Source organism: Lepidochelys kempii, chromosome 2 (genome assembly GCF_965140265.1).
Source record: "Lepidochelys kempii isolate rLepKem1 chromosome 2, rLepKem1.hap2, whole genome shotgun sequence".
NCBI lineage: Eukaryota > Metazoa > Chordata > Testudines > Cheloniidae > Lepidochelys > Lepidochelys kempii.
In genome coordinates this window covers 159160563-159187679 of record NC_133257.1, presented here as the reverse complement: position 1 = coordinate 159187679, position 27117 = coordinate 159160563, and the positions used below count along the sequence as shown (strand labels likewise).

The window sequence follows — 27117 nt, the reverse complement described above, 5'->3', positions numbered from 1 at the left end:
GCTATACAGTAAATGCTAGGATTGGTGATATAATCACTTTTTTTTTTTTTTTCAAACGAACAAACATGATGGCTCAAGAGATTGACAGTGGGGTCTTTCACCTTTAGATCATTGATTTAAATATGATCCAGGTCAGTACTGCCTAAAATTGATATCATCTCATGGCCCTTTGGTGGCCTGCATGAAATGAGTTGATGGGTTCACTTCAGTTCCCAAAAGAAGTGTCCACATCACAAGTCACCATTAACTCAACCCTACAGATAGGGTTGGAAAATTTTTTTAATTTCAGATATCTGTCAGGGTCTATACCAAAACAATGCATTACATTCTAAAACCTCAAGACAACAATCACATCAGACTCAAAGCAATATTTTTTTTTAAATCTACACAACAGGATTGGGATTACATTTAAAAAAAGTATAAAACACAAATTATAAGTGTTATCAAATTATATATTCCTGCATCTCTCTAATCTGTTCACATGCCATTATCTGTTAGTACATACCCTCTTAAAAATTGGAAATAAATTCATTTTTTCTGCCTTGCTACAAGATGTGCTTGAAGTCTCGATCTTTTTTAAAAACATTAGGTGCTAGTGAGATTTGCCAGTTGCAATGCATATATAGCATAATATTTTTTATAAATGAGAATTATGCTATAATATAGCCACTTCCTAGCTTCTAAATAGAGTCCTTAACTTATTCAGAGGTTCAAGAGACCTGAAGTTAGACCACTACATTCTCCTTTGCACAATTATTACAAAAAATATTTGTAAATTCTATCGTGAGATTAAAAAAAGAAGCCCAGCAAAAACAAGACAAACAGGAAAAAAAAAAAAAAAAACAACCTCTCAACAGCAGCAAGAACTCAGCTACAGTGCTACAAGAATCATGGCTGTTCATGGGAAAGTCTGAATTTCCGAAGCCCGAAATTCATCATCCTATTTCTTGCTCTTGCATATACCTAGTCCGCAACAGGTGCGCTTATTTTAGGATAGTCAACTTACTCATGACTGGAGCTAGTGGTTTGTCATGTTAAGCTATGTGAAAAATCACGGTCTCATCTTGGGGAGGAAAAGGTAAGTAATTTATTAGTGATAAAGCCAGAAGTATTAACTGTGAAACAAGGGAATTTAAAGTAAGAGTTTAAAATAATTTACTAACATTTAATAGTTTAAAACCATCAGCACCTACAGTTCAGCATCACAGCAGAGGTAGTGCTAGGAGAAGACAGGAGAAACCTGCTGCTATCTCTTAAGTGCTGCTTTTCTGCTCAGAAAAGGCAGCAGAAGTGTACAGACACCATCAGCTATGTAAGTTTTCACTTAAAAAAACCCAAACAATAATAGATCACAGAATCCGTGTCTCTCTGACAACCTATTTCTTTAAGCTTTAGATTTTTACCTTCCATGCAACCCAGTTTCTCATGTGCCAGCTCAGTGAAATTTGTTCAATCATGACTACTCAACATACAAATGCAGTAGTCACCAAAAGTCACACAGTTATTGATATATTCTGTTTAAAGAGATGAATCAAAGAATCCATAACTATCCATAACTTTCATGGTATTTGAACTACCTAGTTTAATCTCTGAATTTTCTATAAAACAGTAGTAGCTGTTTTGATTCTTACAAGACAGACTTGAAAAAAAATGCATTTAAAAATTATATCCAAGACAGAGTCTAAAGCCATCAATTACTAGCACTCCACCAATATAAGACCCAGCTCCTTGCTTCACTAAGGCTTTGCCTTCACTTAAAAAAAAATTTTTTTTTAAACCACATGCTAGTTAACACAAAGCAATAAATACATGCTAAAATCCTAGTATTGACAAGGCAGCTTGTAATTTTCAGATGTGTTAGCAGGTCAAGATATCCATGAGGCACACCTGCTAGCATACATGGAAAAAAAAACAAAACAAACAAGCTGCCTTGCCCACACTAGGATTTTACCAAATCACTGTAACAGCGAACACCTGGTTTAAAAAAAAAAAAAAACAAAAAAAACTGCACCCACCCTTTTCCTAGGGTGAATGTACCTTGACAATACCCCTGACAAAATCAAGTACCTATCACCTGGGAGTTCAGCTAACTTGACACATTGTTAAACAGATGTTTACATTTTAAAATTACAGAAAATGTCTCCAAGGTTATATCTATAATGCAAAAAAATACCAGTATCTGGCCCAGTGTCAGCTGACTCGGGCATGCGGGGCCATAAAATTGCAATACAGATATTCAGGCTTGGGCTCCAGCTCGTGCATCTACACTGCAATTTTATAGTCCTGAAGCTGATCTCAAGTTAGCTGACATGGACCACTTATTGAAACATAGACATTACCCTAAGTTACAAATAGAAACCTACTGACAATTTGCAAATAGATTCCATATATGGCCCTGTAAATGTTGTAATAGTTATTAAACACCTGCATGTATGACTTGCCTTGATGGCTCACTCCCCCAAAAGATGGAGTGCCACTATCACTTCATCAATGCACAATTTTTTTAAATGGTACAAGTTCCCATCATCACATCAGCTATCTAATCTAGAATCTGTACAAGTTACACAAACACAAAGATTACAAATTGTTCTCATAAATCTTGTTATATTGTCAAAGTCTTACCTCTTTGTGTTGTTTCCCTAGTATGTGTGTTTGCCACAAAAGTTCACCCTTAATCTGGGTGTTGCACAAAGTACAGCTTAAGTGCCCCAAACGATTATATGTACATTTCTAAGTTGAGGAAATATTTCAAGATCATACATAACCCTCAAAATTATAATTCTGAAATTCCAATTTGTAGATACTTTTAAAACACTATTTTCAAAGGGATGCTGAGGAAGTGAAGCCCACAGCTTAAGTATTCTTAAAAACATTCCATTACTATTACGTTTCAGGGTTTCAATTTATAAGCAAAACACTATATTGTGCTAGGCAGGAGTGTCCAAATTGTGTTACCACTGGTGTACCATCCATTCATTTCAAAACAATACTGTAAGATGGTACATGAACCGATGAAGTTTAGGAGACACTGTGCCATTGCAGGTTTCAGAGTAACAGCCATGTTAGTCTGTATTCACAAAAAGAAAAGGAGGACTTGTGGCACCTTAGAGACTAACCCATTTATTTGAGCATAAGCTTTCGTGAGCAACAGTTCACTTCATCGGATGCATCCGATGAAGTGAGCTGTAGCTCACGAAAGCTCATGCTCAAATAAATGGGTTAGTCTCTAAGGTGCCACAAGTCCTCCTTTTCTTTTTGCGAATACAGGAGGACTACTAGAACATCAAATGGTACAAGAATAGATGTGTAATTTCAAAATATTTGTAATGCCTTCAAGTAGACAAGATTTATAATGTACTAATTCACAGCATTCATTCTATATCATGATCCAATAGCACAGACCCCTGCACTGGTGCAGAGCTGCCCGGATTTTAATGAGATGTCAGACGGGGCCAGTGCTTGCAGACTGTGATGCAGGATCAGGGCCTATCACTAAGGAAAGGTGACACTGACTGGCAGCTTCGCTGTCCCAGCTAGTTAAGGACAAAGCATAATCGAACAGAAGTAAGGGAGGTTTTCCTCCTGGGGTGTAACTATCCCTCCAGATCTCCACCACACAGCTAAGGAAACCAGCCCCTCACAGGCGCCGGTCACTGTTCCGGGGGGAAGGGGTCGAGTCCAGGAACGTTTGCGAGGGTTTCTCTGGTTCGGGCACGAGGGGAGCATCGCAAAGTCGGGGCTTTCCCCGGGAACCCAGAGAAGTCCGGACTTGCTCCCGGCCCAGCGCGGGGCAGCCAGAGCCACAGTCCGCCGTGCAGCGGCCCGGGGGGACTGGAGGGAGGCCGGCGGGGGGGGGGGAGGGCAGGCGGGACCCTGAGTCTAGGCAGGATCTTCGTTATTTTTATTACTAAGAGCGCGGGGGGGGGGTAGAGTCCCCCCCGCCCGGCACCAGCCCCCGGCGGTCTCGGCGCTATTGACGCGAAGCAGCTGAACCTCCGGGGCGGGCCGGGAAAGGATATTTAGCGAACGGCGCCTCGATTCGCTTCTTCCCGGCGCTTTGTCGCTGCTTCTCCCGCATGAGCCGCCGCAGCTCGTCCTGCTGCACCAGCTTCCGCTCCGAGCCCGGCCCCGCCGCCATCTTGCCCCGGAAATGCCCCCCGCCGCCACTTCCGTTTTAGGAGCCGCTAAGCCCCGCCCCTTTCCCCTGCCAAAGGTCTCGCGTTAGGCGAAGGGGGCGAGGCCAGAACCTGGAGTGAGGCGGAGGCGATCGACCCGGGTTCCAGCGTGGGGGCGGGGCTGCGTATAGGCCCCGCCCCTTCGTCCCGCCCCTTCGTCCCGCTTCGCTCCTCTGTCAAGGGACTTCGTGGCTTTGCGGTTTCCCCTGCCAGAAAGCGTGGAAGTGACGACTCCAGCGACGTTCACTGCCCCTTACAGGGACCGTCAGCGGCAGACGTCGCCCACGTGTCCAGTCGCAGCGTCATTCACAAATCCGAACTTGCCAACTTGCCGATGACGCAAAACCGCCCCTGCCGCGGCGCCCCCGCTCAGTCCACGCCCCCCTCCGCCGCCCACGCCAGCGTGGCCAACTTCCTCACCTCACCAGACTGACCGCCCTAGCCCCGCCCCTTCTCCCAGGCCCCGCCCCCTGCTCGCTGCATTCCCCTCCCTCGGTGGCGCGCTCTCCCCCACCCTCACGGGGCCGGGGCCGGCGTCCGGTTGCCAGAAGCGAGCGCCCTTGCCCCGCCCCCTCTCAGAGACCCCACCCCCCTCCCGTCCCTCCCTCTTCCCCGCCCCCCTCACGCACGCTGCGCGGGCTGGGCAGAGCGCTGGGACGCGGGAGGAGGTGAGGGCTCCGGCAGGGGGTGTGGGCTCCCGGGTGGGGCTGGGGATGCGGGGGCTCGTGGTGCGGGAGGGGGCTGAGGGGTGGGGCCAAGGGGTTCGGAGTGTGGGAGGCGACTCCCGGCTGGGCCAGCAGCTTGGAGTGGGGGGAGGGGGGTGCGGGACCTGGGCTGGAGGTGCAGGATCCAGGGTGGGGCCAGAAATGAGGGGTTCAGGGTGTGGGGGGGGGGCTTCAGGTGGGGGGGTGGGCTCTGGGGTGGGGCCAGGGATGAGGGCTTTGGGGTGCAGGGGGAAGCTCCAGACTGGGGCAGAGGGGTTCAGAGTGTGGGAGGGGGCTCAGGGCTGGGGCAGGGGGTTGGGATGCAGGACTGGGTGAGGGCTGCAGGCTCTGGGCGGCGCTCACTTCAGGCAGCTCCCCGGAAGCGACGACGTGTCCCTCTGGCCCCTAGGCACACGGGCTACCAGGGGACTCTGGATGCTGCACCTGTAAGCAGGCACTGCCCGCGCAGCTCCCAGTGGCCGTGGTTCCCAGCCGGAGCCAGAGGGACATGTCGCCGCTTCCAGGAGCCACGCAGAGCTGGCCGCTGTGGCCAACTGGACTTTTAGCAGCGAGCCACCAGAGTCCCTTTTCGACAGGGTGTTCTAGTCCAAAACCTGATGCCTGGCAACCCTACCAAGCAGCTCAATAGTGTTAATGAAATCCATTCAGTGCTCTTCGTCCTACATTTTTTTGCACACCAAGTCGATGTCATTACATCTCAATTAAGTATGTCCACAGAAGGGGCATTCCAGGGCTTCTTAGGCTGAGATCACTATAATCTGCAGGTGAGGAAAAGAAGTTTGCGGAGGCTAACTGAATACTTTGCTAAAGCCAGGTGCACTTTGGAGAGAACAGCACATTAGACAGGGCTTGATTTTATCCAAATGTGTTTTTCGCAGCTCCGTGGTAGGTAGCCCACCCTGTGATGCAGGGAAAGATGGCTAATGAAGCGGGCAGGGTGGGGGAGGCCCTCACAGATGGACGGTGGGGTGGGATGGGACAGGGCCGGACCATGTGCCCCAATGGGGCGAGGGTCACCGTACCTCCAGCGATGAAGCCTTACTAAAGGATCAAAGGTGGAGCTAGCTTGATTTCGGCACCCCTTTATGCTTTCCCCTGGCTTGGCCTGGGGCTAGCTGCCCAGCTGTTTTCAAAAATCAAACCATGGAAAAGGGGTGGAAGAGGTTTGGTCTCCCCTCTTCCTGATTTGAATTTCCTCCCCCTTACCAATGTTAAGGTATTTTTTTTCTATAGGTTAATATATTTTTGATTTCACCCGATTATCATATACATCAATTCATTGCCATGATACTCTTGCAGTTGGATGTTCTGTCCAAAACATTCCAGAAGCTGATGTTAGTTCATGTTTCTATGGTTGGCTGATGTCATTATGGACAAAATTCCCTCTTACATTCTACTTCCAATTCCCCAAAACTTATGGGTTACCTAAGTTTATTTATGCCAGAGATCATAGGTCTCAAGCCTCATGCTAACTGCTGAAGCCAGTGTCTTACAGGATACAAGCCTGTAGGTTCCTTGCATTACTACTGAATATAATAAAGCAGAATATAATGCAAAGTAGAGAAAATAATAGAGGTAAGCTAGCCCACCAGGCTACAATGCAACAGGCTTCTGAGAAATGTCTGACGCTAAATGAGCACAAGATGGAAGAGCGGTTGGTAAGCAGAAGGAAGTCTCCAAAAACTGGCTGGGGTTGTAGCAATTTCCTTTTAGGGAAAAGTCTACATTTGTGAAGTAGAGGTTAGCTAGGGTAAGCCTAGTTAGCAGCAGAGGCCAAGAATGCTTCTTTCCCATTTGCACTTAGGTAGAAGGGTATGTCCTCCTTTCTCCTGCGTGGACGTTACTTAAATGTATGTGTCACCTCCACATTGTAGCCACTCATCTTGGACCATCTTGAAGCACTGTCTAAGGCAGAACATTATTAGCAGAGGTCTCCATGGTGAAAACATTAGATCTGTGTTCCATGTTTCACTGGCTTCATTTTTGCTTCTTCATGCAACTCAAGGTGGTGACATTTGTATTCTGTATGGTTGTATGTTGGGTTGCCTGCTGGCCACCTCAGAGACTGCCTTTCTCCCCTACAGCTGAGATCACCAAATTATTTTCTGTTGTGAAGCTGCAGATTAAGTCACTTTCCTTTGCAGTTCACCTGTGCCTATGCAAAGCCCCCCCCCCCCTTTTTTTAAAAAAAAACAAAAACCTCAGCATTTTGCCTGAGAGACTGAATTCAAAAAAGTCAAAGAGTTCTTTAGAGGAGTTAGGATAGAACATTGGTTGGGGCCATTGGCCTGAAACAGTCTGAAATTGTTTTGAATGCTCCTACTGAAAAGCTTAAGCTATGAATAAACATTTTTACAAATATCACTAGCTTTCCAGTAAAATATTACATCTGTTTTTAGCCCCAGAGGTTACTGGGCTTTAAATCTATTACTGCTTCCTCCTTCTGTAAGTGTTTGGTGGGGAGAGGGGGAAGGGAGAAGAGGTTGTCCATATCTTCCATGCCAGCCTCATTAAGTGAAACATAATTCTTAATTACATACATCATTATCGGAAGATGTGTGCCATGGTATCAAATATCCACAAGTAGTATTTTAACTTCATTATATTAAATTCTCGACTAACTTACCATAGAATGGTGTTACTGTATATTAAAGTACAGTCAACAGGGAATGGATTAATCCGCAGGATTTCTGTACTATACACCACACCACAATGATCAGACAAGCAACAAAGAAATTGATTATATTTTCCGTATTTTATTTTCCTTTTTCCCCTTCATTTACTGTAGCACAATAAGTTAAATAAAAATATCAACCCAAATTCTGTACTGCCACATGGGCCACTGCAAATTGGGAGTAACTCCAATGAAGTAAAAGGAATTATTCCAGATTTACACCATTGAGACTAACAGCAGAACTTGGGTCAAAGAGAATACCACTAAAAGTTTGATATTTTAAGTTACTCAAACCATAAGGAGCAAGATGTTCTATAATTCTGAGATTTTGCAGCTCTAAGAATGTTTTTGTTTGCACCACAGTGCAGCCAAAAGGGGACTTGAGGAGGGGAGGTAGGGGGTGAAGGTGTGGTTTTACTCCAATTTACAAGTTGTCTTTTATGAAAGACATTATAGGAATGTTAGCTTGAAACATGCAAATAGTTCCAAAGTAATACAGCAAATGAGGGAGGTGTTGAGAAAAATGAGGCTAATGAAAAGGCAAAGAACATGTTTATCTTTTATTGAGATGGCAGGGGGTGAAAAAGTGCTGTGTTTTGTTTTCAAGACAGGAAGGAAAAATGGATTCAATAACTGAATGGGAAGTGTGCTTATCCCGTATAATTAACAAAACAGTATTGCTTAAATTTGAGTTCTGAATTCATGTTTTAGCTTTCAAAATTTCCATTGATTTTAAAAATTCCCATTTTCTGCCCTCTCTTCCTCAGCAGTAGTCCACTGCACTTTTTTCAAATATTGAAAATGATTTTTTTGCCAAAGATTAAGGCCATGATTGTGGAAAAAACAGATATAAATCTTTCATATTTGGGAAACTACTATTAGTCAGTCAATCCACACTAAAAATCCTTGGGGAAAACTTTCTACATGCAAAGTCATTAATTTTCCCAAATGAATTAACTCATTTTTAGATTTGGTTATCAAAATAAATTTTCAGTGCATATTATACTGCTAAAAGAGATACAACAAATATCCATGTTCTTTTGAATTATACAAGCAGCAATGACATTTTAAGATGCAATCTTAATAGGTTTCACTTTTATTACATTAACTGAAAGCCTTTGCCTATTATAGCAGAACTGTGATGACTGCTCATAAACACCACAAAGATTGCACTGTTTTTTCCCCAGATTAAAGAACTACTAAGGAGCAGCAGTTATATCTAACCTGCCCTGCCCAGCTCTGCTCACAGGGAAACACTTCTATGCTACACACACTCCTGAAAGTTTATTAAATGTAAAATAAATGTTTAGAGCAGGTGAGGACTAATTCCTCACTTGATAAGAGGCTGATCCTGCACCCATTGAATTCAGTGAGAGTTTTGCCATTGGATTAAATGGTATCAGGATCTGGCCCAGAAGCAGTATTTGCTGCCCTGAACCGGGGCATCACTGGAATGGATATAACTCTGCTCCTCTCAATAGTACTGCAGTCCCAGGCAAACATAGCATGACCATAGTGCTAGCACTGAAAGCTGGTATCACATTCCTAATCACGAATATAATTACTTCCTATCTTAAAAACAGCTCTTCCTAAAAATTTGTAATGAGAAACAAAATACATTCATTTTAAGCCAAGAGCTTGTTTGTCAAGTTTCACCCTACTGCAGACTTTTATAGACCATGACCATTGGGTGTAATATTGAAAACTATTACCACTTTAAAGGAATACTGCAATTTAACAGAAAAGTGCAATTTAACTGAAAATATGGTCACCTCATCTAGTTATATTTGGTATAATATAACATCTAATTCTTTAAAACTTTCTTTACAACAAAAACTACTAATTTTTAAAAAGCAATAGAGCTACCATATTGCCCATCTAATACCAGATTGTGACACTCTGGAAGTTCTCTGATTACGACTGCAGGAGAAATGTTGGAGGACTGCCACTATTTTGAGGTCCGTTATTTTATTAGGAATTATTTAACTGTATTGAAATATGATCAACACTTACATTTTCAAATTTTTTTTCTGGTAAAGAGAACTTACCTTAAAACAACTATAAAAACACAGAGATTCTCATGCACTTATCTGGCAAGCGATCCAGAACACCCCTCCTCAGAGTCTAATGTAAGTTGAGGGTCCTTGGCTTGCCACCAGATCAAGTGCTTATTGATGAATGCTTTCCTAGTAGAAGTAGTAATGAAATGGCAGCTCTCATTATGGAGATGCTAACAATGGCAGGACATTTTTAAACCTCTGTTTTGAAATTTCACTTAGTAATACACATTATAGATTAATAAATATTCATCCACTAATTCTCAAGGTAATAGACATTATCAATTGCAATTTTCTGTAAAATACAGCAACTCAGTGAAACACATAGTCAAAAAATACTATGATAAAATATCTCCATTCTCAGAGCTTGATTGGACTGACCATTTCCTGTCTAAGCAGTATGAATTATCCAGTTCCATTTCACACCATTACTCAAAAGGAGAGTATACCACAGAAAACATATACATGCTTTATACACAGTATATCAGAAATATGTATAACGAAAAAAGTGCCAAGGTGTTCACTGAAATTTAAACACTAGTTAAATTAAGTACCATACATTTTACAGTACATTCCATTTATTCAGACAGTTTAAGGCTAAAATAGTTACAACCTCCACTGTAGTCAAGTTTTCCTATATTTATGAACACATACAAGTGTTAAATAGGTATAGATGTGTGATACTATTTATTGCTCTAAATGTTCTACTAGAATGCTAGATGTCCCAACTATTGTATCAACCTGCCTTTTTCAATCAAATTAAAGTCCTACAGATGCAACCTATGTCACTTGTACGGTTTTCCAAACTTGTCTTTTGAGCTGTAAATAATTTTGATGACATAATGTGAGAAAATGTGAGAGTAGAGAAAAATGAACAATTTAACAATAGTGTCCTTGTAAAAAGAAAACAGTGGTGCAAAGTTGCCCATCTCTTGGAATTGTATAATGTACTATAGTATTTAGTTAACTAAAACATGCATAACCATCCACCACAAAGACATTTCTGTATTTCTTCAGGGAGGATTGTTTTCTTTTGAAAAGAACAACTTTGAGTGGTAAATGTGACAACCAGCAAGTAATGATTGACTAGTACCAGTCTAAACAGACTGGGCTTTAAAGAAAAAAAGAAGCTGAATATGTGCTCCAAAACAAAGAGCAAACTTTTCTTCTTGCTCACAGAGCAATTATTTCTCCTATTTATTGAGAGATGCCTCATTCTGCCAGTGCCAAGTTCTTTGATTGTAGCTTATCCATTTCTTGACCAATACTTCCTTCAACTGTGTCACACTGGGCAAGAAAACCCTGAAAATAAAAAACACAAACAAAAGTTAAATATGAGAATTACTGTGGAGTGATAAACTATTTCCCCAAGAATAAGAATTTTTTTTTACAATGACAATGCTCCCACCATGAAGTTGGAGGTAAAGACAACTCCACAGTTTCTTCTCGGTTCAGAAATGGCCACCACTTTTGCTAGAGCTTATTAAGTAAGTGAACAGAAAATTCACTTCATCCATTACCCAGTAGAAATCTAATATATCAGCTCAATGAGGACAGCGAAGTGCCACCAGGCCAATAATATTTAGCATCACCAATCAGCAATGGCGAGGGCGGCAGGGGGGATATGGCCTATTAACTGTAAATCCCCTTTCCTGTTTTCTCATGTACAGCTCAACATGTCTCTGTACTTGCACCAATACTGCAAAGAATTCCTGTCCACTGAAAGCTGTATCAAACCAAACTAAGCAACCTTCATTAAACCTACAAATCTTACATCTCCCAAATGCTCTAGGGCACTGGTTTTCAAACTGGTGGGTGGAGGATGGGACTTCGGCCACTTAGCTGTCTGGGCCAGGGCAGGGCAGCAATGGGAACAGCATGCAGGGAGTCTCCAACGGTGGTGGTAGGGAGTAAAGGCATGCCCTGACAGCAATCTGCTGATTTCCCCTCTGCTGCCTTACCCTACCTCAGACAGCCTGTGGCAGTGAGATGCTCTGGGCAAGGGGGTGGAAGACAAGCATTGGTCTGCTTCGCGCTGCCTTGGGCTCCTCTGGGGATGGACCCAGCCAGATCCCACTGCTACCCTAGGCATGAGCCCACCCATTCCTCTCATTGACTCACTTTCTGTCCCTGATGGGCAGGAGTTGGCAGGGGAAGGAGGCCATGTTGATGTGACTTCTTTGGAGAACGAGGGACAAAGCACTAAAACGAAAAAAGCATTTCGCAAACCTGTGCTCTGGGAAAAAGTGAACCCCATGTCTCACGCTGGGCAGCCATGTGCAGAAAGGGGATGATGGGATTCCCTTCCCAACTCAAAGTGGTAGTTCATTATCAACCTAAAATATTCAGTAAGGGATACCCCAACCAGTGTATGGTTCTCACCCACGACTGTGAGCTCTCACATCTCATCAAATACCAACTGCATAGGGTGTCTACTGATTGCCCATCAGAGAGCAGGTAAGAGCTGATGGTCCCTGTCACAGTTCACGACTAGAATCCCATGATTCTCTGCTCTTAGACTGGGTCTCTGGCTCCAGCCCCCTGTGTACCAACCATGACTGCTCAGCAGGCCCAGCTGGGATTCACACCTGCAAGTCTTTCTTCAGGAGCTGTAACCAGCAGTTAATACAATGGAAAAGTACAAAGTATTGTTTAAGCTGAACAGCAGGGGCACAGCAAAACAAGAGAGAAAAGACTGTAAAACAATCACTTCCTTTGTTTTCAGTGCCGGTGTAGCCTTCCTGGTCCCATGATATTAGAGAGACAAGGCTGAGTCCTGAAGAAGAGCTGTGTAGCTCGAAAGCTTGTCTCACCAACAGAAATTGGTCTGATAAAAGACATTACCTTGCCCACCTTGTCTCTGTAGAACAATGAAGCAGTCTATACGCGAGTCTATCTCTGGAAGGCCCAACTGCATCAGACTCCCTATGCAGGGCATGTCTACGGCCCAATCTACATCTAAAACTAGAAAAATGTCATGCACTGAGCAATGAAGTTAGGTTAACCTATCCCCTGGTGTAGACATGGCTAGTTCAATGGAAGGATTCTTCCATCAACCTTGCTACTGCTTCTCAGGGAGATGGACTATTTCCATTGATGGGGAAACCCCTTCCACAGATGTAAGCGGTTACAGCGGCACAGCTGCAGCGCTGTAGCTGTCCTGCTTTAGTGTAGATGTACCCCATGTCAGCCTGCTCCTAGCAAACAGTCCCTGTCAACAACTCCCTCCCAGCCACAAATGTCACTTTTATCCCCCCAGAAACCCTATGTCTTAGGTTCCCCTGGGTTTACAACTTGTGATTCCCCTTCACCCTTCTTGACAAACTGGTCCCTGGAGCTGCATGGGGCAGGGATGTCAGTCAGAGGGGGGCCATCAAAGCAAATGGGTCTAGTATTGTGGTTCAAATGGATAAGTGGGTGGTTATTTGAAGCTATTGTTCTCTTTCCTGCATACCTACAACCAACACCTGCTTCAATTAAGCCTTTGTAATCAAATAGCAAACCACATTACAGCAGCAAAACATGTAACATTCATGAATTACACAGCAGCTCCAAGTCCCTCACAGTCCCAAAAGCAGTCTTGTATCCCCCACAAGAGGTGAAGTGAGTCAACAGGGAGACTGGCAGCCTTAAAACTCGCCTGTTCTAAAGAAACAGACTGATATTACACCACAGAGAACCACTGGCCTGGTGGAAGATATAATCCTCCTCCCAGGACCCTCTTTGAGGCAGAGTTTCATATTAACCATTATTTTAATACAGCTATTTAAATATTGTAATGTAGCTGAATGCACACAATAAAGCATGTAGCACAGCATGTTAATTTTATGTATTTAAAAATTTAATAGGGTCAATCAGCACTTGGGTACCTCACATCAATAAAGCCAGTCACTAACAAATGCATTCTTCTATAAACTTTACAGAACCCCCTGCCATTAAATTAACGGACCACACAGGGTAGTAGGCCAAATCCAACAGCTGCTGTCCATTTTATACTGCAAACTGAAACTCTTACACCATTGGGAGGATCAGGTGCCAGAGAGGTTTGTGGGCACCACTGAGAACACTACTATTCTAGTGGATGTGGAACATGGAAACTTGTCTGCCTTGTAGACAAAATCACTAGTTCACTTAGTTTCACTATATTTGTATCAGGTTTAATTGACTAATTTTAGCAATTAAAGTGGATACTTACTTTTTAATGTTATATTATTTATATTACAGTAGCAATTAGAGACCCCAATAAAATTGGGAACCAATTGTGTTAGGCCTATATAAGCACATGGATAGTCCTGATCTCTGCTCAAGAGCTTACAACCTTAGGCCCTGATCCTGCAACTTGAAGCACATATGATATCCTGCACAAAACCCCACTGACTTCAGTGGGGCTCTGCATGAGCAATGGGGTATGTCTGCATGGAACAGCTTCCAGGATTGAGGCCTAAGAAAGAGCTTCCTCTATAAGATATAAAACTCTTTTCTTAATTTATGCACATTTTATGAAGAGTCACCTGCCAGAAGTTTTTAATGCCATCTACAGAACGCACACTGATTCATTAACAGAAGCTTTTAGTATTCACACTTGGTGCATTGTAACTGCTCTAATTGCAGCATTACCAGAGAAGACAGGTTGCTGGCTCATATATGCCCCACAGAAGGCATGGTCTACTGCCCTCGCAGGTGGAGAACCTATATCAGCACTAGTAGGACTACAGAATATTTATTTGGCCAGAATTAACTTTCCCTATCTGTTTGTTTCATCCATCTGTTGTGCACTAAGTTTTTAAGTTCTTTAGGGCCAGGACTGTCTTTTTAGGTCATGTCTGTACAATACCTACCAGGATGGGGCTCCAATCTGCGACTGGTGCTATTGTAATACAATTTAAAACAGCAGCAGCAGCATCGCCTACCTACAGGTGCCATTCTCTTTTTTTCTGGAGGGGTTAAGATTCTAGTAAGAGAACTCCACTATGACTTCATATTGAAAGCAGCGTAATCTGGGGATAACTGTGTAAGCAACACACAATAGGAACAAAAAAGTATTTACCCAGCATATTTCTTCTCTAACACAGCTTTCATTCTTGAGGTAAAGGAGCTCAGGTCATAGCAAAGTAAATATTATATAAAAGAAAAAAAACACAAATATCCTAACTCTGTTTCATACGAATTGATGGGGAACTCTGACTCCTACGCTTTTTCACCTGTCTACCAAGGTGCTATTTTTATGGCATACATGTCTGTCTGCACTTGCATTACTGCACCCCATACAGATGCAGGAGAGCTAAAGTGAGAAGTGTTTTTTCTTGCTGGTAATCAAGCAGATTTCACATCATCATACAGCCATGGGCACCAACCACTAGCATAATTTGTAAATATTTGACAACAACATAAACTCTAACTCCATCCCTTTTTGTATCAGTTTATAAAATGTTGGTGCGTTACTGCTCTTAGAGAGGCTTGATAACCCATCCCTACAAGAGATCAGCCAAAGCCTGGAAATCCAAGGGATCTCCTGGGCTCTAACCCTGGGCCTTTTATTTTAGCACAGAGGTGGGCAAACTACGTCCCGCAGGCCACATATGGCCCACAGGACCCTCCTGTCCGGCCTCTGAGCTCCTGCCCGGGAGGCTAGTCCCTGGCCCCTCCTCTGCTGTTCCCCCTCCCCCGCAGCCTCAGCGCGCCAGACTGCTGGCGCAATGCTCCAGGAGGCAGGGCTGCAGAGCCCGGTCTGACCCGGTGCTCTGGGTGGCACGGCTGTAGCGCCGCCAGCCACCGGTGCTCCAGGCAGCGGGGAAAGGGGGCAGGGGGAGTTGGATAGAGAGCAGGGGAGTTCAGGGGCTGTGGTCAGGGCTGTGGATAGGGGTTGGAGCGTCAGAGGGCGGGGAACAGGGGGCTTGGATGGGGCAGGGGTCCTGGGGGGGCAGTCAGGAATGAGAGCGGGGGGTTGGATGGGGCAGCAGGGGACAGTCAGGGGTGGGGAGTCCGGGGGTGGTCGATGGGGCAGGAGTCCCGGGGGGCCATCAGGGGACAGGGGGGTTGGATGGGGCAGGAGTCCCAGGGAAGCCATCAAGGGGAAAGAAGCAGGGGGGTCAGATAGGAGGCGGTGGCCGGGCCTGGCTGTTTGGGAAGACACAGCCTCCTTTAACTGGCTCTCCATACAATTTTGGAAACCCGATGTGGCCCTCAGGCCAAAAAGTTTGCCCGCCCCTGTTTTATTAGATCACACAAACTGCTGCTGTGCAAGTGCCCAAAATTTATTTAATGCAAGACTCACCTGAACTTTTTTCACCAACCCCTTCTTTTTCAGTTTGCAATCACTGAAATTCTCCGGCAGATTCTGCAGTAAATAAATGAACAATTTGATGGTTGGTTCATCTTGAAAACAATGTACAAAACGTAAGGAAAAATCTGTATTATATATATATATATATATATATACACACACACACACATATTCAATTACACAGTGGAACTCTTTTAACAAGCATAGTGATAATGGCATGTCTACTTAAACTGGGATTCAAAGGAATCCATTTCCAAAAGTCTAAATAACAAAGGTTCAGTGACACAGCTAGTCCATTTAAAGCTACATGCCTGGTATTCTCTGAAGCTTATTTACAGGAATTAACAAATGTGAATTGGTGTTTTCTGGCATAAGTTTCCTGTTGGGCATTCCTTTGTTCATTTATATTGCTTCAACTTCCCTGCTCATGACATTTGTTACACTAGCTGAGTTTGTGTGTCTGTTTTAACAAGTTTTAAATGCTTTGTACTTTTGAGGGGGCCATTAAACAGGGCTTTTATTGACATTAACGTGGTACAGTTTTGGACAAAGTTAAGTAACAGGAAAAACTGGTACAGCTGTAGGTGAATAATGTGAAAGTAGAATGAATTATATTGAAATTATAATTCATTAAAGAAATGCTACTTGAAGGGTTTGTTGAAATATAGTTGTCAGGAAGAGAAACATTAAGGAGTGTGAGACAATGGGTCCTCAAACTAATTAACTTAGAGCTCCTACTGAGCTAGGAGATTGGTAAACATTAGTATGCAAATAAGATATGTCTGTATATTTGTCAGTTTCTGCTTCCTTTTGTCTCTTATGTTAAATTGGCTCTGGCTTAACTGTACAAATAAGTTAGCATGAGCCTCAGAGAGGGGCTCACATATATCTGGGTGCATTGGCAAAGCGCTTTGCTAATAAACAGAGTGGTCTGACAAATTATGTGAGTCCTGAATCCGACTTTGACAATTTGGAGGTTCCACTGAGATGGCAACCATCTTCACTGGGGCCGTGTGACTCCTGACTGTTCTTAGGATGGCCATGGCAAGCCGGCACCTGGGCATTTGGCCCGAGCGGTCCTCTGCCAGAACGGAAGGGTGCATGACCACAGTGAAGTCTACGCCATCGAACCTGTTGGTTCCCACTCTGTTCTGGTTGGGATCCCAGGATCTGACATCAGGAATCTGGTCAGGTAATTATTTCTGTGTTTTGTCCAGACTGAGGACTGTCTTGTCTCTGTGTCTATCCGTCCTCCCTGTGGTGTGATTGAGTCTGGGCACCGTCTCCGTCCAGGGATCGGCTGACCAAAGGGTTCCTGTCCCCACGGTCTGAGTGAGTGAAATCTGCACAATCGCAGCCGCACCGTGCCTTGGGTAAAACCCTTGGTGTGAAAGCAAGGGCGATTGAGGCAATAGCCTGTGGGCTCCTTTTGTGTGTTGCACCACGCATCGCTCTGACGAACCTGACTTTCCTTCTTGTGTGATTGGTGTGTAAAGTCTTCCTGTATGGGTAACCAGACGTGTGAGTTGGCATAGTTCCCTAAAGGAATGCTGGCTCATCTTATGTATTTTAGGAAGAGCCTGGACTCCTGTAAATTTCTGGAAAAATGGTCTAGGCTAACTCAGGAGAATCCCAAAATTCAGTGGCCACTGTTAGGATCTTGGGACAAAGACCGAGTAGACGTCTTAAAAGACAAACTCGGCCAACCTAAAACTAAATTGGCAAAAGGAGAGGTTGATTGTTTCATGCAGTGGTGGGAAGAGGCAAATCATAGGTGGACAGAATCAAAACTTGCCCCTCTCAAAGATTCTGGCTTCTATCCCACCAGATGCAACTCGTTTTACTGTTGTTGATTTGTGCTCTGCTTTCTTTTCTGTCCCGGTTCACCCTGACTCCCAGTTCCTGTTTGCCTTTTCTTACAAGGGGCAACAGTACACCTGGACCACACTGCCCCAGGGGTATACTGAAAGCCAGTCATATTTTTCCCAAGCATTAGCCCGAGACCTTGCTGACCTTGTTTTCCCGTCCAGGTCCACACTAGTCCAATATATAGATGATCTACTCCTCTGTTCCCCTTCATTGTCTGCCTCTGAAACTGACTCTTTAGTGCTCCTTACTGCCCTAGCAAATAAGGGTCACAAAGCTTCTTGCTCTAAACTACAACTCTGTCAAGCTTCTGTCACATATCTTGGCTTTCTCCTCTCCCAGTGTTCCCGTGCACTTTCTCCCACCCGTGTCCAAGCTATCCTTAGCTTTCCCCGACCCCGCTCCCCATGCCAGGTTCAGAAGATTTTAGGCATGGCTGGATTTTACAGACAATGGATTCCCCAATATGCCTCCCTTGCAAAACCTCTCTAGGAACTCTCGCGATTCTCTGTGCCTGACCCTATGCCGTGGCCCCCTGAGGCCAATTCTGCCTTTGTTTCCCTCAAACAGGGTTTGGCTTCTGCCCCTGCCTTAGGGCTGCCTGACTATTCTAAGCCTTTTACCCTTTTCTGCCACGAACAATCTGGGTGTGCACTTGGAGTTCTCACTCAGATGCACGGAGAAAAGAACCGCCCAGTGGCTTATTTCTCTGCCACTTTAGACCCTGTTGCCCAAGGCTTACCCCCCTGCCTGCGTGCTGTGGCTGCTGCAGCGCGCCTAGTCGAAATGTCTGATTCCCTTGTTCTCCGCTCGCCTCTTACCCTCCTGGTCCCTCACTGACCTCACCCTGCTCCAAGACTCTGCCCCAGAAACTGAGAAAGAATCCTGGGTTGCCCAGGGTTGCTCTCTACATCCCGATTCTTTTTGGTGCTCACCTACTGGTGCCTTTGTAGCCCCCTTTTCACTCTACCAGTCTCTGGCTGCCCTGCTACACAGTGTTTCGCATGTCGGAAAGGAGGGGATGGTCTCTGCTGTAACTAAGACAGGATGGTGGGCCCCCCCATTTTAGCTCTTTTGCAGCCTGCCACTGTGCAGCCTGTACCATTTGCCAAAGCCATAATATTGGTAAACCTGTAAAAGTGGCCCAGGGGTTCCAGGGCCTGGCTCAAGCACCGTTCTTGCATTGGCAACTTGATTTTGTACAAATGCCTAAGTGTCAACAATATGAATTTATTTTGTTATGGTATGTTTATTCTCTGGTTGGATTGAAGCCTTTCCTTGTCGCAAGGCTGACTCACTGTCTGTTGCCATGTTTATTAAATCATATTATGCCTGCCAAGAGAATTCCTGCTACTCTGTCCAGTGATCGGGGTACACATTTTACTGGACAACTTGTTCAACACCTGGACCGTATATTGCATATCAAACATCTGTTGCACTGTCCCTACCACCCACAGAGTGCAGGTGCAGTTGAAAGACGAAATGGTGTACTTAAGAATAAGCTTGCTAAAATTTGTGACTCTACAGGATTAAGCTGGCCAGTAGCCTTACCATTAGCCCTTATGGACATAGTGCTGGCGGCAAAAGGAGGGACTTGTGCTCTCATTGGAAAAGACTGCTGTGTGTATATACCAGACAACACCAATGAGGTAATAGATCGTGCTAGCCACTTAGAACAAATCGCATATCTTCCCCACGAAGAGCCAAGTTCTTTATGGAAGTGGCTAAATAACGTTTTCAATTTCTCTGGCATATGAAACTGGTTGTTTCAAGGAGCCCTAACTCTCCAGTTTGGAATCCTAATAATTTTTCTATGTTTTCAGTTACTTTCCTGTTGTAGCCAAAATTGTGTCAGGCATGCTACACAGATAGCTGCCCCAAACCAGAGTGTTAATTTGATGATTTTAAATATCACTGAGATAAAGAGATAAAGAACGATTGATATGTGCAACCCAGTAATTGTTGGTCATTGTGTAGCTTGACCAAAAGGAGGGATTGTGAAAGTAGAATGAATTATATTGAAATTATAATTCATTAAAGAAATGCTACTTGAAGGGTTTGTTGAAATATAGACTTTGGCTTAATTGTATAAATAAGTTAGCATGAGCCTCAGAGAGGGGCTCACATATATCTGGGTGCATTGGCAAAGCGCTTTGCTAATAAACAGAGTGGTCTGACAAATTATGTGAGCCTGACAAATTATGTGAGCCTGAATCTGACTTTGACAATAACAATCACATATACAGTTATAAGAAGATAGGACCTGAGTCTGAGATGTGCTAAGCAGACAGGCCTCCCCTTTCGACCTGCAGGTGCTTAGACTTTCAGGATAGTAGGCCACAAGAAGAGGGAAGGATCAATCTTTTCTTTTATCCCTAGCCTAATGAGCAATCTCTTAAACTGTGTTTTCATTTACTATAGGAGTTGAAAATATACCAGACACCTACACGCCAGAGGCCATTATAAAAAAGTTGGGTTAGGGGCACCAGTGAAGTCTAGGGTTAACTCTTGGGTCAGGGACTGTGCCTTTTTTTTGGTCTTAGTGCAGTGTTTAGCACGCTATGAATGTTACTAGAAACACCACCACCCAGACTCCACACATATACCCCTGCTGAGAGAGAGGAGGGCTGTGCTACTGGGATCTGTTGAGGTTTCTTCCTTAGCATCAGTCTCTTGAAAAAAATCCCCTTCACTCCCATTCCCCCTGGCTGGTGGACAGGTAAGGAGTTCTCTGTTCCACATATCACCTTAAGAGATCCCTAACTGTTTAAGTGGAAGTTGTTTCTGCTACTCAAGCCCCTTCCTAGTCTGACTTGGGGGGTGGGGACTTCTACCACTTTAGCGTCAATAACTGCTCAGGCTTTCCCAAGTTGCAGCAGTTTAAAGCTGATATAATTCTTGTCAATTTTCAGTGCTGCCCACAGGGCTCAGAATAGCATCAATGTTAATATTAATTTCTCTCCGATGGTAAGGAAAACTATGAGCAGCAGCAGAGGCACCACAGATGTCCATCTGCAGACTCAGGAAGACAGCACTGCAGCAGTGCACATTTGGAAAGTCCTTTTGCAACCATCAGGATAGACACTTTTTTTTTTTTTAAACGAAAGCTTAAATTCTTTAGAAGTTGGTGATCACCACTACCGCCACCCAGCACCAAACAGAGAATTTCTCCTACTTGCCTCTGAAAAGTTTATTTTTTTAAGTCCTGTCATAATACAATCCATAAGTCCTCCATATCTCCCTCCTTCAACGCCTAATATGGAGTGATAAACCATACAATTGTTAGAAAACATATCCATTCATTCCATGAATCCACTGGTTCCCAGTGTCTAATCTCTCTCACTATAATGTACCTTACATCTAATTGGTTGGTTTTATCTGCCTTACATGACCTCGGTTCCTTCAGACTTACAGCACAGAGCCGATTCAGGAGTATCTCTACCAGTAATTGAAGAGATTCCACATAATCATACAGCCCTGGGCAACAACCACTAGCACAATTTGTAAATATCTGACAATATAAACTACGTAACTCAATCCAAGAAGCAATTCTGGGAGGTCAAACACATTCTCATAATAGTTTTATCAACCCACTCCATGTCCACCTTCCAACATCTGACTTTTCAAATGCTTATCATTTTAGGTGTCACACCAATCTCTTGTAATAGCTAATATGTAAGTTTTATTCACCAAGATTTTCTTTTAAAGCAATTAATGACATATTGCCCAGTACAATGTATTGCAATGAGCCCTTATTCATTGCAACTCCCTTAACATGCATCTTTCTATTCCAATGACGCAGGCTGACTAAGGGAAGTCTACTTTGTTTTTCTTTCACAAATTGAATGTGTTGAGGACATTATGAAACAATGAAAAAATAATTTTTAAAACTCCAACATGTTCAAACATCAATGCTAAACCCCAAAATAAATACCAACAAAATAAATGTTAAATCAAAACTAAAGCCTTTGGAGTAAATTATATAACTGCCACTTACAGAAGTTGAAGTTATCTTTTTATTATAAAAAATTCAGAGCAAAGTTTTCTAGTGGATTTATTTTGTGGTAGGAAATTTTCCAACTCTACTGAAAGAAAGTGCACACACTCTTCCATCTGATTTTCTATAATGAAATACCATTTTAGTAATAAAAATACCATATCTAGTGAGGGTATGAAAGAGGCATGAGTCAGGGTGTTCAGTACCAAACCAATTTTATCCCCAAATTACTAAAAATTATAATCTGGAGAAACAGAGATCAGGTAAACCTAATTATTAATTGTTTCTCAAATTCAGAATGAGATTCCATTATTTGTCACAGAGGTTCTTACTGTGCCCTGGGGATGCCATGATTTAGACAAGCAAAATAATTTAAAGATTTTAATAATTATACAAATTTACAAAGAAAAATAGGAAATAAGACAACATGCTAGTTGCTTTACAAGGTCTTCTTGTGTCTGCAGACTGGCAGAGAGCTTCCAATACAGATCACACTTTCTACAAGAGGGAGGAGATCTGCCTTTTGCCCAGGGAAGTGTTTTCTACACTCTGAAAAATTATTTTCAGAAGTAATTATCTACAGTAATTAGAATAGACTTGACAGTTTATTGATGGTGAAGGGAAGTTTGTTTAAAGGTATCTGATCCCAGTTTGGTTTGTCATTGATAAATTAAAATAGGAATTAGCAAAATGTCCATTTATAAAACTATGAATTTTGGTAACTGGAGGAGAACTTTAACTCAGTTAAAGGAGCCACTCAGAGATTACACATTTAAAGTCTTAGGCCCCAGTTCTGTAACTGCATCCACACAGACAAATCCTTGTGCTTCTACAAAGACCCACTGACATCTCAACAGGGCACCATGCAGGAGCGAAATTAGAGTTCTTTGTGTCGTAACTTGCCAACTTGTTTAAAGAATGGTTTGCAGGTAGATTAATGAAGAGTAAGAATTTTAAATTGAAATTAAATCCCAGAGTCTCTCTGTTTTACCTTAGTCAGTTTACGTCTCCTCTCCAGGAATACGTTGTCCAACTATTCAGGGTTTAACAGATGAAGCTGGTATTAAACCTTAAGTCACAATAACATTTCAATATTTAATTAAAATCAAGCTTAATAGTAAAGTTAACCTAACCCTAGGCAGTGCTTATGCAAGACTCTCTCACCAAGTGAACTTTGAGCTTTGGTGGTGGCATTTCTTGCAGAGCAGTGCTTGGGCTAAAGAATGCTTTCTACTGCATAATGTATTCCAATACTGTACAGTGAGCTTCTGTTCTGTGTGTTCTGTTGTTTCTTTGTCTCCTTCTCCTCTCTTCTCCTAAACTGCATTAATTTCAAAGAGCAATGTATTAACTTTTGTTCCTCAGAGGTCCTGATCCCAATAATAATCTCAACAATCTTTTCACAGACTTCAATAGACAATGGATCAGGTCCAGAGTTCAATGCAAGAGGAGAATACACCTCTTAGTGTTGGGTTGGATTCAGAGAGCAGGGTTTATATCAGTTCATGCAGGTGTACCCAGTTAATAGATATGTACTAACTGCTGGTCAAATTTATATTCATGACTACTATCTGTCTTGGGAGTGATAGGTCTTGGAATCATGTGGAAATTTTATTTTTATGTTTTTCTTACAATTCCATTCTCTAAATTAGCATTTCTGTTCCACAAATGCTTAAAAAGAACTTGTAAAGCTTGTAAATGAGTGTAAGCATAGATGATCTATACTAAAGAATTTCTGCTACTTAAATATAATAATACCTTTGAAGTTTATAGTATTGAAGTGTTGGCTTCTTCTTTTAACAATCCCTCCATAATCTTATTGTGCCATTAAGTTTGGTGAGTAAGTTGCATAAGCACACCACATCATTAAATCCCAATTCTAATAATTATGCAGATATTTGAGCAGCTTCTTAAATACTAAACAAATAAAATAATAATAATGAACTACCATATAAAGAGGGAGATTTCTGAAGGCACAAGGGTGCCTACCTGCTATTTGTACTTTTTTAAACTCTCCCCCAAATTCTTGGTTTTATGTTTATTATTCACATTAATACACCAAGGAATGCTTACAAAGTAAATATTTGCAATTAAGAAAAACAAGAAATTTACAAAGCTTCAGAAATAAACTTGCATCATTCTAAGCACTGAGGGACAAAACAAAGTTTCATCTTGACATGAAATGTCTGTGCTCCCAGTAAACTGTAATACATCTAACAAATGTTTCCTAACTGTAATATTAAATATATTTTTTTAACCCTCGGTGTGTTTGCCAAAGTAATCAGTATTTAATATGAACATATCTAGAATTTGAATCAAGTGAAAACTGCAGCATGGGTTAAAAATGAGGGGGGGGGGGAGAGAGAAGAGACTCATTTTTGCTACCTTAAAGCAGATAAATACGGAGCTTGCTACGTGTAAATCACACTCTTTCCCCGAAGTTGGTATTTTCTTGATCAAATCCATTTCTTTTAAGAGTGTAAATTTGTTTTAATATTTTCTGTCTTCTTAAGATAAGAACTGTGTCCTCACTATAGCTGGTATGTCCACCCTGGAGAAAAATGTCTTCCATGCATCCATGGAGACATTTCTGTTTATTTTGCTTTTTAAACAGGTCAAGGACATCAGAAACCAATTATGAATTTGCAATTAAAATTTCATAGCAAAGATGGGTAAAATATAGACTTGCATATATCACTTAAAACTCATGACAGGTGAAATTAGTCTAACAGCTCTTTGCGGCAGGGGCTATCTTTTTGTTTAGTTTATACTGTGTTTTAAAAAAATGGGGTCCTAGTTCATGGCTGGGACTCCTAGACACTACCAGAATACAAATAATGAGCAACAACAACAAGGATGTAAATTGTAATTGATCACTTTTTTCTTTACAACTATCATTCTAACTTTGACTGCTTCACCTCCACAGTAGGCAGAAGTCTTCAAAACAGAAACTTCAATACTTCCTATAAATCACCAACTTTGTAAAACCGCTAAAATCTTATAGCCCTAACTGAAGCTGAAAGTCCCCTGTCTGACATGCTGTACATAATATTGTATATCAGAGAGAGGGGAAGTTTTCTACTTTGGCCATGAAGTGAGAGTGAATTTCCAAGGTAGTAGCTAAAAGTAGTTTTTGCAAAGAGCAGAAGAAGATATTTTGCTGACTACTATCTAGAAGTTCGAAGGACAGAATGAGTGCATTCCATGTGGTCACATTTGATTTTGGTTATTAACCTCTCACTGAAATTAGGGACCCATACTAGAAACCTTTGTTTCTAGTTTGGCCAATCCAGGATGTAAATTCTCAGCCAGGTAGCAGGCTAAAAAACCTGAAGGTAGCTTTTTGTTTGGCTTTGGCATTTACTGTGTAACTCTAATTCTTTTATATTAAAATATGAAAGTTGGGGATTAGATGGCTCAAGATATACAGCCATTCATTCACCTCTAAATCAAATTAAAATCCAATCCAGGCTAGCCCTGAACAAAAACTGACACAGTCTGACAGCTGTTCCATGTCCTACATGAATTAAACTTGTGATTTCAGCCTTTTTTCTAAAGCACAAGCATCAGCAGTACAAATGACATCCTTGATGGGCAATCTCAGAAGAAGCTACAGTTTGACTGGTCTTGGAGAGTAACTACCTTTTCCCTCCTCGGTCTGGCCATTGCAGGGTAGGCTTGAAGAGCTGTGCTTAGACTGAAGTGATGGAAGGTGGCAGGAAGGTTATTAACATATCAACTATTTTTGAAAGAAAGCACACTGAGACAAAGAAATGGTGTAAATTGAATTTGAACTAAAAACTGTTGATTAGGGGACAGAATTAGTTCAGCAATAGCCCAAAATCTACTTAAAACAGAAGTCATTGTCTATATATAGACCATCAGAAATATGCTTTGATGGGACAATGTTGCCAATTTATCTGGATGTGCACCTGGCAACTTACTTAGCATGGCAGTGAGCTATGAACGTGGCACAAAAGCACGACAGCAGCAACATCAACTCACTGACTAACTTAATTATAGTCATTGTCATCATCACCACTAGATACTGAGACCTGGGGATTTATAGGATTTGAAATCTGCCACCTAAAACTGATTCCCTGTTCCAAGGTTCTTCCCCTGTGGAAGATTCTACACATAAAAGGGATAAAAGAATCTGTAAAAAATGGAGATTTGGTTTTTGAGTTTTAAATGTTTTAGCTGTTATAGAAAGAAATTAGTGTACTTAATACTGTTAATAATCATTTTGTGGTGTACTAGAAATTAAACTATGCCGTTGGTAACAAAACCTCAAAATTTACATCTCTGTTAAAGTTGTGGCAGTACAAAAGCAATAAATAAGGTCACCTAAAAATCAGTTTCCTAAAAATCCTATTCAGTCCTCACAACAGACATATGCTGGCAGAATTAGGGTGGGGGCCAAATTAAAGCACCTCTTTAAAGTGGATTCTCTTTCCCAGGCTTTACACCAGCAACCCATTATTACAAAGAGACTAAGGCCCTGATCCTGCAATTGGATCAACACAGGCAGAGAACCCTAGACTCACGTGGAGCCCTTGTTAAATGGATGGGGCTCTGTGTGAGTGTAAGGGCCCACCCTGTGCAAATTCATCGCAAAACACACTATAGGTGACAATAGATATGGTATGCAATACAGTTATATGAGGGAAGGGAACTCTTCCAGATAGCATGATCCAGTGGATAAGGCACTGGACTGTGAATTAAGAGACCTGTGTCTAATTCCCAGCTCAGCCAGAGTGTAGCCCTGAACAAGTCACTTAGTCTACCCTGTATTTCACTTCCCCATCTGTAAGGGTGAAGGTATACTACGGTACTTCCTACCTTACAGGGGTGCTGTAAGGATAAAATCCATAAATGGCTGTGTGACACTCAGATTCTGCAACGATGAGCTATACAAGTACCTTGATATAGTCCAAAGAAATCAGTCCAGTCCTAGTTTGCAAATGTCTTAAATACAAAAATTATAAATCCATGTTTGACTAACCAGAAGGCTCACCATTGTTTGTGCCTTCCCTACCACCAAACAAGCATTAGGAGGAGAGCGTCTTCCTAGTTTTTGTTGGACCCTTAATGTTACTGTAACATATTTTAATTTAATAGGCTTTAGCAGGACAAATGAAAAAGGGTAAAACTTGAGTAAAGGATACCCATTTCATGTGGACATAACAGGCTGCAGCCCAATATGGTGCTCTTCTGTATTATGGGGATGCATACATAGGCATTAATGTCACCATTTAGAAATCGGAGTTGCCATGGACACCAAAATGAAGAGGTCACTGAAGACATACAGGAAAAAGAACTGGATATTGAAGAAAAAGG

The 27117-nt window shown here is 42.4% G+C and overlaps 2 protein-coding genes across 6 annotated transcripts in view; both read right to left on the bottom strand.

Moving 5' to 3' along the window:
• Positions 1-4175, bottom strand: part of ZNF830 (zinc finger protein 830) — a 31460-nt gene extending 27285 nt beyond the window's left edge. The window contains exons 1-2 of the mRNA XM_073332637.1: positions 4020-4175; positions 2623-2722 (exon numbers count right to left, since the gene is read on the bottom strand). Coding sequence (XP_073188738.1) covers positions 2623-2722; positions 4020-4138 — 219 coding nt within the window. The 5' untranslated portion in view covers positions 4139-4175. The remainder of the gene's footprint in view (positions 1-2622; positions 2723-4019) is intronic.
• A 3461-nt stretch (positions 4176-7636) lies between these two features.
• BAG1 (BAG cochaperone 1) overlaps positions 7637-27117 on the bottom strand; it is a 33034-nt gene continuing 13553 nt past the window's right edge. The window contains exons 6-8 of one of the 5 annotated variants that reach the window (XM_073332640.1): positions 22769-22810; positions 15906-15968; positions 7637-10933 (exon numbers count right to left, since the gene is read on the bottom strand). In XM_073332640.1, the coding sequence (XP_073188741.1) occupies positions 10844-10933; positions 15906-15968; positions 22769-22810 (195 nt within the window). In that variant the 3' untranslated portion in view covers positions 7637-10843. Of the gene's footprint in view, positions 10934-15905; positions 15969-22768; positions 22835-24304; positions 27098-27117 lie in introns of those variants that run through there. The other 4 variants (XM_073332638.1, XR_012157411.1, XR_012157412.1 and 1 more) reach the window with 4 other exon arrangements.